This window comes from Tinamus guttatus, unplaced genomic scaffold (assembly GCF_059628265.1).
Source record: "Tinamus guttatus ecotype Peru unplaced genomic scaffold, ASM5962826v1 Tinamus_guttatus_pri_ptg000480l, whole genome shotgun sequence".
Taxonomy (NCBI): domain Eukaryota; kingdom Metazoa; phylum Chordata; class Aves; order Tinamiformes; family Tinamidae; genus Tinamus; species Tinamus guttatus.
In genome coordinates this window covers 1,066,252-1,078,544 of record NW_028289014.1, presented here as the reverse complement: position 1 = coordinate 1,078,544, position 12,293 = coordinate 1,066,252, and the positions used below count along the sequence as shown (strand labels likewise).

The 12,293-nt window shown below is 48.9% G+C and overlaps 1 protein-coding gene across 2 annotated transcripts in view; it reads right to left on the bottom strand.

Annotated features, from left to right (window-relative positions):
* The window catches only part of SSH2 (slingshot protein phosphatase 2), an 85,437-nt gene that overhangs the window by 13,754 nt on the left and 59,390 nt on the right, over window positions 1-12,293 (bottom strand). For both annotated transcript variants that reach the window (XM_088533105.1, XM_088533106.1), the window contains 5 exons: window positions 9,516-9,580; window positions 4,825-4,946; window positions 2,253-2,321; window positions 1,413-1,478; window positions 79-273 (listed from right to left, as the gene is read on the bottom strand). In XM_088533105.1, the coding sequence (XP_088389231.1) occupies window positions 79-273; window positions 1,413-1,478; window positions 2,253-2,321; window positions 4,825-4,946; window positions 9,516-9,580 (517 nt within the window). The remainder of the gene's footprint in view (window positions 1-78; window positions 274-1,412; window positions 1,479-2,252; window positions 2,322-4,824; window positions 4,947-9,515; window positions 9,581-12,293) is intronic.

Below are 12,293 nucleotides of genomic sequence, written 5' to 3'. Positions count from 1 at the left end.
TTAAGAGTGATCCCAGGTGGCAACGGTGTCCCCTTTTGGAAGCAGCATTGCTGACAGCTCCAAGACAAGCCTACTTACACATCGGTGAAGAGGGCAGGCGAGTCGGGCCGGTGGGACTGCACGTCTTGCATGGCATTCCACTCGTTGACCGACGACTGGTCGGAGTTGATATGGCTCTCATAGTAACTGACCCACGTAAGGAAGAGGCTCCCCGGGTAGTAGTTGTTACTCCGGGCTACCTCACAAGCCTTGTGTAAACTCTGCAGGGCAGACCTAGAAAGGGAAAATACCTGCAGCGTTATCATTTCTTCCTCAGGATGCACAAAGCAGCAGCCAAAGAGGGGATCTTGCTCCCAGTTCTCCATGCCCCCGGGGTATAGGCTCGTAGCTATCCGAGGATTTCTATCAGCACATCTGGGTTACTGCACACTGCAAGGGCATGAGTGTCCCCACTGAGGCACACTAAGACAAGGCCCTGTTGCTTGGCCCAGACACAATTTGGGGGCTAAGAGGTAAAAGCACCTGCATTCCTTGGCTCTGAAAACTGCTACAATGGCCTGAGCCATGATTAAGACACACAGAGTGTGTCTCCAACACGGGCAGCTCTGACAACCTGCTGTGTGCAGGGCAAAGACACCCAAGGATGAGACACGGAGAGCTGCGTGCCCAGGGCTTGAGGCCGGACTCCAGCGAGGTGCTGAGGTGTCTGCCTGCCCTCAGTGCAAGAGGTTGGAAGTTTCTTCAGCTGCTGCTGGGAAACAAATCCCCCTCTCCTATTTTTAGCCTGTTTTAAATCTTTGACTGGGATCAGAAGGATCCAGGTCAAAATCACTGGGGTGACACAGAAGCATGACACCCTGACAGGGGATGTATTTCTGCAATGCAAAGAAGCTTGAGCCAGAAATACTTTAATGGCCACTACATTCTAACATGAACCGCCCTAAAAGGAAAGAAAAATGCAGGCAGCTCCTCTCTCCTTCTCCCTATCACAATGAGCATGGTCCACTGGAGACAGAGGCTCCTAAAATACATAAGGGTATATTTCCTTTTTTATGACAAATAAAGAAATACTCAGTTGTATTTGAAAAAATCCTATATCGAGAGAAAATTCTGCTTTGGAGACACATTCGAATCAGTGGCCCTTTGCAAAGAAAAGTATCTTATTCCATCCATCCCTGCCTCAGATGAAGGTACTGTTAGCACAGAATTATAAGCTCAGTGGTGTACACCAACACTTGCAGGTATTTTTATTTTCCTATCAAGCTTCCTTCTCCGTCTCAAGGAGACTTCTGCCTGCCTGAGGAGGTCTCAAGATACCAGTAAATGCAAAGCAGCACCTGCCTTTTAAAAGCCCAAGCAGCCAAAACACCTTGGAAAAAGGATCACTGGGACAGATTATAGTAAGTGCTTACCACATTGCCTGCACAGATACTGGCTTGAATATATGAACCCTGTTGTCTGTCGATACGCTGAAGCCGCTGGAGAGAAGGAAAAGAAACAACACAGTAAAAACGTGTCCCCAAAGCAGCTTTTCAGCTAATAACTGTCCGCAGCACATCAGAAAAGCAAAGCACCAGCCCTATGCATACACTTGCTTTGCAGAGTTCAGCTAGCACAAAACAGCACACTAAAAGCTCTAAGATGACTCTCTTTTTAAGCGGCCACTGTTCAGGAATGAAACTAAGAGTAGGACAGGGCTTGGTGGGCTGTTTACCTGGGCAACACAAATTCAGCGCCACAGCTGGGAGCACAGCTAAATGATCCTGCGGCAGCTACCAAGGAAGGAAAAGTCATTCCAAGCACTGCACTGGACAGCCTTTGTAACTGGCACAAAGAGGAGTTTGCAAGTCAGGTGTCTATTTGGCAGAGAAACATCACTTTTACTTTATGTTCTGCAAAACCCTTGCTGCTGCAAGCGCTAGGGAGGAAAACATAATAGGATCCCTGTAAGAAGCTTTCCCCACACACCCACTCACCAGCACAAGCTCCTTTACTCCAGCTTAAACACACACATGAGCCACTGTCTCAGGGCATATTTATTCACAGATAAGTCAATTATTGGGGTTCCTTGCCACAACTACTGTGATTTAGGGCCTGTCAGCCTACTAACCTAATACAGGTCAACAGCAGGAGGCCTGATGGACCTACCAGGGCTCTGAAATCACTTGAATCTTTCTCCATATGCAACGCAGCCTGCTAATGCAACCTGTGGCCTCTCTGTTGCTGACCTAGAAGGTGCAGAAGACACTCACCCATCCCCATCCAGGTGGATCAAGGTGTCGCTCCACAGCGGCAGCACCAAACCCATCGTACAAGTGCTACTGTAAGAAGAAACAGAAGGTCAGGCCACCCACTGCAGCACCATGCAGTTACTCTGATTTCACAGGAATGGTTGCAGATATTTGCATTTATTAGAGGAGAAAAAAAGAAAGAGAGAAAAAAAAAAAGATCACACTGTTGCTTCAGGGACAAACAGAACCAGTGCTGTTTCCTATACACATCTCGGGGGGATGTGAAGCAGATACAGGACCCCAGAACTCTTTAAGCAAACTCAGAGGGTCAACACCAAGAGAAGAGCAAGCAGGACCAAGCAGCAGCAGGCTCAGCTGGCCAGGGGAGGCTCGTGGGCTTCGGTCAGCTCAAAGCTTCCCGCACAGATTAGTCCCTCTCGGGCTCAAGTGGTTTGGCCCCAACTCTGATCCAGAGCTTTGTTTTCTGTTTATCCCAGGAGCGGGGCTCGCTGTAACGCAAGCCGCGGGGGCTGTCAGTAGGGCCCGGCCTTGACTCCTGCCCCTTCTCTCACACCTAGAGGCCAAGCACAGCGGCCGGCCGGGACGGGCTCTCTTGGCAACCCTGCTCTTCTCTCAGCTGCTCTGACCTCTTTGCCCTCGGAGTCACCTGCTCTCGACGGCGCTGAGCAAAAGGCCAAGTTAAAAGCAGAAGTCAAGTGATGGAAAAAGGCAGAGGTGGGGGAATCCCGGCACAACCTGCAGCAGGTTGGCAAACGAGGAGGCTCCATCTTGCAAAGCTGCAAATCAGCCCCTATCAGAGCAGGGCATCAAAGAAGAATCACACACAGCTGCCTCCCGCCCTAATGCTCTGCGCTAGCGGCTCTCCAATTCCCTGCGATCCCCAACACCCACATCAGCCACTGCAGCTCCTGAGAGGTGGTGGGAAGGGCAGGATTCGGGGCTTTGGTGGGCAGCAGACACGAAATCGCGCGACACGCACATGCCTTGGAGCCACTGATGCCCTGCACAAGGGGACGATGCGGCACGCAGCTATTTCTGTTGACTACATGAGATGAGCTCATGGAAAGTCATGTTTTCAAAAAGGCTTCCCAAGGTGGCCAGGGTATTTTTAGTGATACTTTTCAGCAAGCACTTATCAGAGTCCATAGCAACAAGTCTAAATGGAGTTATAAATACTGAGTGGGCTAGGGGAGGGTGTATCAGACTGACCATCCAGAACCAAAGTAACTCTAGGAGAAAGCTAAAAACGACCCTGCTATGTTATTAGAGACTGAATGCCAGTGAGCTCTCAGTTATCAAAGGTGGCTGTGCGGGTATATCACAGCCAATAGCAGGCTCCAAACCCACAGCACCCTGCGCAAGGACGAGTTATTCTTATACCACTCTTCATATACCGAGAGCATCTCTTTGAGCTACAGCTGCACACACATGTGCAAATGGACCCAGGAGCCAGTGGCAGCATCAGGTTGGTCCCCACTTTCAGCAGGCACCACCTGAGCCAAGGATCCAAACCAATCTGCTTGAAATTAAGTTTGGTGGTGTTGTGATTAGCAGCAGGCTACCTGAAGGGTCATTCATTAGCCAAACAGTTCAAAAAGGCTTTCGAGCGACTATTAACTTCCTGAAAGTAATTTGCTTCAGCACAGATTAGTAACAAAATTAATTCCAGTAGCACAGTTGTGCTCAAAGATAAGAGCTAGAAGCAAGCATGTGTATTAAAACTTTTCAAAATGGATTGAATATCCGTATTCTTCATTTCTCACCTAAAGCAGGATTTACTTATATGCTTTTAAAGAGCCACATCCCTCTGTGCCCTTTTGCTCTCGCCAGGGAGTCCCCAATGCCCCTTTCTAAATTTGAAGGCTCTGTCCCCAAAGCTGCTGAGTGAAGCTGCCTCCTGACTCCCAGTCACTCCAGCAAAAAGCTGCTCTCCTCAGCCAGGTCCTGCAGCCCTTTGGAGAGGTCAGCAGCAATTTAAACGAACGAAGCAAAAGCATTAAACCCTGGTGACATGCTAATGTCTGGGGAGAGCACATATTGTGTAACATCTGCCACCAGCAGCCCTGACATTCCCACCGGGCCCTCTGTGCCACGACCCTGGCGAGGGGCTGCCTGAGAGCGGCTCTCTTATTAACTGCTCTGCTCAACCCTGATGTGCAGCGCCTCTAATTGCAGCTTTTTAGTCTCTTCGCAAGCAAGTTGTCTCTCTCCCTGGTGTACAGATGCAGCGTGGGGCCTCACCGATCACAGATCACGTTGGGCACTTAATGTCTTCACATGAGCCCGAGGCGCTGAGGAATGGAGCAAGTGCTGATCTGCGCTGCTTCCCTGCAGCATAAGCTGCACTCTGGGACTGAACCTCAGAGACCATCAAGATCTCAGAATTATTCCCTTCTCTCCCCTTTTTCACCTCCTTTCAAAAAGGAAATGCTGGGTCTGCAGAAAGATGTTGGCCTGGAAAAGCTGAAGCAGCCTATCCCTAAAAAGCAGGGGCACCAGACAGCAGTTTCTACACTTTACTCAACACAAGTGGGCAAACACAAGGAATTACCCCAATCGGACGTCACAGTACCTGTCGTTGGAGGAGAAATCCATCCCCAGGACAATGCTCTCCTCGGTGTCTTGCCTGCCGTTAGTGGACACCACCACCATGTATCTTGTGCGGTTCTGGTACGTGCTTTCCAGTCTCACAGCCTAGGAGAGGAAGAGGAGGGATCAGCAGAGCAGCCAGCAAGGGGCACACTGTCACAAGTCATCTTTTCATGCTGGGTGACAGACAAAGCAGCAGCAGTGCAGCTTGCACTAGTACGGATGGCCAGGACTCCTCAGCCAGGTAACCAGGAGAGCAATGACACTCATGCAGAACTTCTCCTCAAGAGCTGGGACATTCCTGGTGACTTCTGCACACCTTCCCATGGGACTGCTCTGCATTTAAACAGCAGGCTATGTGGCTGGCTGCCACAGGCCTCTGGCTGGTCCCAGCCTAGGTGGCTTCGTGCAGCATTAAGCATCCAGCAAGACGGGTGACGAGTGAGCTCTTCATCTCACAGAAGGCTTTATTCAAAGAACCAGAGCTTTCCTTTATGCTCCTGCATGATAAAATAGCTCCAATATGACTCTACCAGTGGCCCAGGCAGCTGGGCAGGCAACTAGAGTCCAACTGATACATGATTTTCTGCTGGCCCTTTGAATTTGTCAAGCAGGTTTCCCAGGCAGAAGTAACCCCACTGTGTCATACCTGGCAGGAAAAGAGAATTCCCCTGTCATTAACTGTATCCATTGTTGGAGTCAGATTGCTCAGAAGAGGTGACAGTCATTGGGCCTAATTGTTCCTATCCCAACCACACATACCCCAGTGCCAAAGAAAAGATGGAGTGGGACTGGCAGAGATCTGAATTTTCCCTCTGAACCTAATACTAGTGACAGTGCTCAGAGAGCAGCTGTCTGGCTGAGTTGCAAGCATCAGACCAACATGAAGTCCCAGAAGGGCTATGGAGCACAGAGTGCTTTCAGAAGCCAAGAGGAACGAGAAAGCAAGTGGCCCAAACCAGACTTCTCAAGGACAAACTGCTGCTCATCAAGGAGCCAGGGGAAGGGATCTGCCTCCATAAGCTCTGCCCACACATCTGCAGTGGGCAGTTTTACTTGCAACACTTTTTGGACTCTGTTCAAAGCCACTTGCGGAAACAAGGACTTTAGTCACAGGATCCCAATTAGAGAAACTAGGACATCCCTAGAAAGGAAGTGTCTTAATTATGTATACTGAATCTTATCTTTGCTTTGGACAGTCTAACCCAACCCCTCACCGTTCGGCTTAGTGTTAAACCACTTCTTGAACTTTGAGCAGGGCCTGCAGAGAGCAAACACGGACAAGAAAGAACCGCCGCAGCCTCAGCTTCCCCGTGCTCTGGACAGATGGATCAGGCTGTTGCACTGAGATGCAACTGCTGAATTCCCCATGACTGAACAGTTTAAGCTAGAATCAGACATCTTTCACAAACAGCACCTGGATTCCTCAAGCCCAGCAGCCCTGCCAGCCTTGCCTGGACACACTCCCTGCAAGACCGGAGCAGCTCGGGGATCAGCGGGCTTGCTTGAAACGGTCATTTTACCCTTAAAAATAGCCCCAACACTCACAAGGTGACTATTGCACGGGGAGCTCTCATAAGCAGGCTGCCTTTTGCGGCTCCTACCTGATCTCCTACCTCCTCCACCCCTTGCCCATCCAGTAGCCAGTCAGTCTCTATCACAAGATGTGGCAGAACCTAATGCGAAGCTTAAAACAACACGTGGCAGTCAAACAGGTTGCTATTTCACACAGGAGACAACGCTGAGTGTGGTGGGGAAAGCCTCCCAGTGCAGCAGCCCTGGTGATGAGGGTGGAAGAGCAAGTGCAGGCAGGAGGCAGCACTGACCGGCATTCTGGACTCGTCCCATAGGATGGAGACCAATAGAAACTACCCAAATGATGAAGCCAGATGTGCTCTGTACAGCAAGAGACTGTGCCCACCCCATCTCCTTAGGGTAAGTCATGCTAAAACCAGCAGCCTTTTCCTTCTTGCTCCTCGAGTCACTGGGATTCCTTTGGAAACACAGAGGATCAAAGTGGTCAGGCCTTCGAGGTGTGAATTCCGACAGAGCTCGCTGGTTCTACAACTACCCAGTCGTGGCAAAACAGAAAGGGTTCTTCAATCTCGAAGAGCGAGCAATCACCAAGGTCTGGGTGGTTAAGGTCGTTACCTACGTTAGGATCCAAACCTCAAACAGAAACAAAGACTTGTCTGAAACCAGAGCAGTCGGCCAAAAACTGCCCTGTGTCTGGGGCACGAACACGAGAGTTTTGTTCTACTCCTCTTGAGGCCAGTCCAACAGCAATAGGATTAGCGTAATCTAACTTACTTTTGCTAAACCAATTTGGCTAGTGGTAATTAGAAGTGTGGTTTTAATACAAGACCCTTTAGAAGGGCCAAACAGTGGCCAAAGGTCGTGTGGCCTGGAGCCAGGGGGGTGGGCTTTTCACAGGGACAATTAAGAGAAAACGAGCAAGGCTTGCTGGGGTGTTCTATAGACCTAACCCTTTCCACAAAAGGAAGAAGTGACAGGGGACTATTTGACTAAGTTTATGAGAATTATAAAGCAGTAAACTTCATGTTCTAAACCAGCTAATCTCAAAAACTACCATTAGTGTCATGACATGCTCATCAAGTCAGAAATTGGTCTCCAACTTTTTCATTAGGAATTAGCTGATATGCCCACTGCACAGAAGGAGCACAACCGTTAACTAAAGAGTTTGATGCCTTTTAAATGAGAATATTTGAAATCTCGGTCAATCTATGGAGGACGGCCTAACTTCAGGAACTGCCAGAAGATGGAAGGTTCTTTCTCAACAGCTCATCCACATAGAGCTTGCTTTCCCCTCAGTTTGAGGAAGCTGTTTATAGTCTGTGCATGCACAAGAAGTCCTCCTCTGTAGTCCTTCCTTCCAGGGCTAGCAACTTTTACCTGCACACAATCCAACTTTATCTCCTGCTGCAATTCTTTTTCATTAGAAGTACCCTGTGATATTCTATCAATCCTTATCAACAGCACATTCCAACAGATAAGATCAGACCAATCTTTCATCTTTTTCATGCTACAGAACAGCTAGTGCTTCATACAAGAATGCATTTCTCACTGGGATACTGGATTTGAAGATTTTTAGAAGTCTTGTTCATTATTAAACATGCAAGTGAACAGCTCCCCGCTCTGCCAATTCCCGGAGTGCTTTCAATCAATTTGTATACTTCAAACCCATTTTCCCCCCTCCTAGTGATCTTACACTGGTACCATTGGTCTGACCCTGCTCATGAAAGGCTACAAAAACTCTTGCCAAGAGCTCCAACAGAAACAAGAGTTGTTCCAAAATCTAAGTGTAGGTTTAGAGACGATTAGATTCCTCTGCTGCCCTCTGAATGACAGCAGCCAACACAAGAAGGGAAGGCATTTCTCTCAGTACTGTTTATATTTCAAATCTTACTGGTATCTACTATTTTATGAGAGAGTCTATTGCAGCTTTGCACACCCTTCGTTCGTCAAGAATCAATTAGATTCAAGTAGACTATCGAACTTAACCTCATGCAAGATTTTAGCATTCCAAATGCAGCTCGGAACAAAAGGGTTTATGTCTCAGCCCACAAAGTCCTTATTCAGCTGTTAAGGCTAATTTGTCCCAAATCACACAATGTAGCCAGTGATATTGCTGAACAATGACTTGTTCAATAGCTTCCAATGTTCTAACCCTGGCTCTGGTTCTGCAAAGTACTGAGAACCCCCATTCCCATCAGCTTCACTAAACTCCAGTGACTACAAGGTGGGCCCAACTAAGTCGAGTAGGTGCTTCAAGGTATTCTGCAGTATCTCTGGCTCTTCTCTAGGTACACCCATGCCTACACCCATGACATAAGTCTAGCTCCAGCAAAACTTATTGAGGATTCTGCAATCCAGAGGTGCCAGAATGACACTTCTGATGCTGCTGGCAATCTTTCTTTGGGTGTATGTTGCTAAGATGCACCAGACAACACAGCAAAGGAACTCCAAACTACCGAGTGATACGAGATGTAGAGACATTGCAGTCATGCCTGACCTTGAAGAGTACTTAAGCAAGTCTCGTGCAAATTCCTTGCTGCTGCTCTTCAGCTTCTAGAGGTCTTTGGGACAGCACGTTAATACTAAAAACAGCATCACCTAATTTTCATTACATCATTAAAGGAGGCAACAACCCAGAAAAGCAGGTAGACAGGGATCAATACGAGAGCATAGTTATATAGAGATCTCACAAACTTCTTCATGATAAGCCACTGTTTTTTGGGATGCAAAAATTTAGGAAACCAGACAGTGAGAAAAACAGCTGAATCTGGGTAGGGCAGGTGTTCCCACTGATCAAACATAAGTTACCGACTCCTGATTTACCTAGGACACCACGTTAATGTACCCAGCTCCTCCAGCAGCTGTTACAATCCTTTTTGAGAGCACGAGTGCTTAGTGCATGGACCAAGGGCAGAAGTTTCTAGCCGTACAATTTGCCTCTCTGGACAATGCAGTAAGCCGTGCTTTCCCAATCGGCCACGTTTTTTCCTGGTAGCTGCAGAAGTCTCCCCAGGTTTGATGACAAAACCACCGGAAGCCGCACACGCCGCTGCTCACAGGAGTTACGCGGGTGTGTGTTCGTCAAGTGGATTTTAACCTGCACATTTGCAGCTGCAGATAAGCAAGAAGGCAGCTCACCAGGCGGATGTTGTCTTCTGGGCGCAGCAGTATGAACATGGCCTGCAGGTGCTGCTGGAGATCCCCTGTGGGAAAGAGGGAAAGGTAAGGGCACAAAAATAGTCTTACATCACATGCAAGCTGCCCGGCTTGTCCGGCCAGAGCAAAGCTCTGCTGGGAAACCCGACACGTCATTATGAGCATTGCCACTTCCACCCCCAGAGATGATAAAACTCCTCTCTGCCTTAGTCAGCTGCTCTTTGCTCTCTGCGCTCACCTGTTCCATCTAACCACGCTCTGTCCTAACTTCTGTAACCGTTTAAAAGAAGGAAGAATTGTTTCAGTATCATTTTCTCCTTTAAAAGCCAAGGCAAGCTAGGTGGAAATGGCTCCCACGATGGTTCATGATGGTTCAACCTCCCATACAACCCTGTGGTTCACCAAACCAAGAATCTTTCACGGGTTTTACACTGACTTTTAAGCTATTGCACAACTCCCACCTAGACAAAAGCATTGCTTTTGAGGAGATTCAGCCCCAGCTTAGTGCAACACGTGCTCACATTTGCTTATGTGCCAGTTCCACCTAAAGATCTCTCTGCTGCACAGGCTTCGCAGCATCACTGCCTGGCCCATGGTCAGCAAGGGGCTCCTCTGCTAAACACCTCACCCCAGAGTGTCAGGAAGCAGCAACACCTCCAGCAGTCGGCTATTTTTTTCAATCATTACCTAGGAAATTAATTTGCATTCCCAGAAAGGCATGGAAGGCTGCCAGCTGGCACAGAGCAGCAAGAGGAGGAGTCTTTGCCACCTTCTCTCATTCCTACACAGCTGGGAAGCTGCGTTTAGGTAACACTGCAGGGAAGAGCATGAATGTTGGGGCAGGAATCCAGCACAAGGTTTCATGGACTTTCGAAAATAAGGAGATACTGGGCACGGAGCAGCACCCGAAATTGCCACATGAGGGAAGTGGAAAAGAAACATTGCGCAGCGAGAGCATCCTGCCCAGCTGGAGGATGGTTTTTACAGCTGGTGGAAGAGCGGGGCTGCGGAGCGGCCGCTGCCTCTGTCGCCCCTCGGGACACGCGGGCAGGGGGCTGCGCAGGACAGGGCAACCTCTGCTCTCCCCTCCCTCTGCCTTGAAGCACATGCAGGATGCTCAGGGCCCTGGACTGCGTTTCTGCCCGAGGGTGGTGAGAGGAAAAAAAAAAAAACAGAGGCAAACGGCAGTGCTGGGAAAATCACGTACAAAGCACAGAGGAGCTGACAGCACCTGAGCTACTTCCCAGCCAAGAAAGTTATTCCCAGTGCTGGAGCAGCTGGCACTCCCTAAGCGGCAATTATCCAGAGGGACAGTGAAGGCAGGAAAGGCCACCTCATCCACGGGATGCGCGATCTCCCGGGGGTGCAGTGGGAACAGGATTTCCCTGCGTCAACACCAGGGCAAACTCTCAGCAACGACGCCCGGCGGCAGCAGGTTTCAGACCCTCACGCAGCGGGAATCAGAGCACGGTGACTTCAACACATCGGGGTCCCCGGGCCTCAGGTGCCACTTTGGCAGACAGCCTGGAGCCCAGGACCCCCGGGAGACGGGCACGGGCAGCTGCTGCCTTATCCAGTCAACCCCCAGTGATTTCCAAAGCTGATACAATTAAAGAAAGGGGTTTGGGCACTCGTCATTCCCTGTCACACGTTTACTTTTTCTTATGCGGGATTATGCACCTCTGATGAATTCAGAGGTGGGAAGGGTTAGGAAACCTTCCTAGATGCTGTTCTAGCAGCCACCTGAAACTCCATAGCCATCCACAGGCAGCAATTTCACACTGGAAAGCTGTGCCCATCTCCCACCCCCTTCCAGGGTTGTGTGCCAGAGTTGAACCACATGACGCTCACAGGGGAACAAAAGTTGAGCACAGATTATCAGAGGCCAAGAAAGGAGAGTTTTCTCTGCGACAAACTGCACGAGCTCACGGCTGATGGCCGGATCACCTCTCTCCAGCACTCTTAAATTGGGGTAGCACAGGCATTTTGCTTGGGAAGGAGACAGACTGATCTCTTGATGGCTGCTGGCACATACTGCACGTTAGAAAAGTTTACAGAAAAAGAAACGTGATGCACATTCTTATACGAAAGACACTTTAGTAGTATCTCCAAGTGCCTTAAATACTGTGCCATTAATATCATTTAACACGCTAGGACACTGAGGAAGAAAGTACTGATGCCTTGCTAAACCTCACCCCCTAAGTCGAAGAGACAAGAATAAAAAAGAATCTTCTAAGAACAAAAATCCCATCCCTCAGGCAAGCCAGCCTCTCTGCATACAGAACATCTTGCTGTAAGCAATTACAACACAGCAGATTTGCTTTCTTGGCAGCCTGGCTTCTAAAAGCCCTGTGCTGATTAGACAAGAGACCTTGTTTTCCACCAAGCTCTCCCGAGCTCATGCAAGTCAGCTGCAGCTTGCAGAACCCCAGCAAGCAAAGGCACTTCATGCTGCCTTGCACGGGTTCACAAGGAAACCCACCACCCTTTTTGGTAACGGACAAAACTGAATTCCATGTCTCTGTTTTGGTCTCTGCTCCATATGCAAGTCTCAAATACTCAATATTATTTTCTTCCTGGTGATTGTTTATTGCAAGGGAAAAACCCCATGCTATCTGATCCATGTAAAGCACCATCCATGAATAAGCACCACATGTACACTGAAAAACAACCTTCCCCGAAATGTTTGAGTTTCATTATTCAGACTGACCTTTCAAACAAAGAATCAACGCACAAAACAAACTAAACTTCAGGAGATAA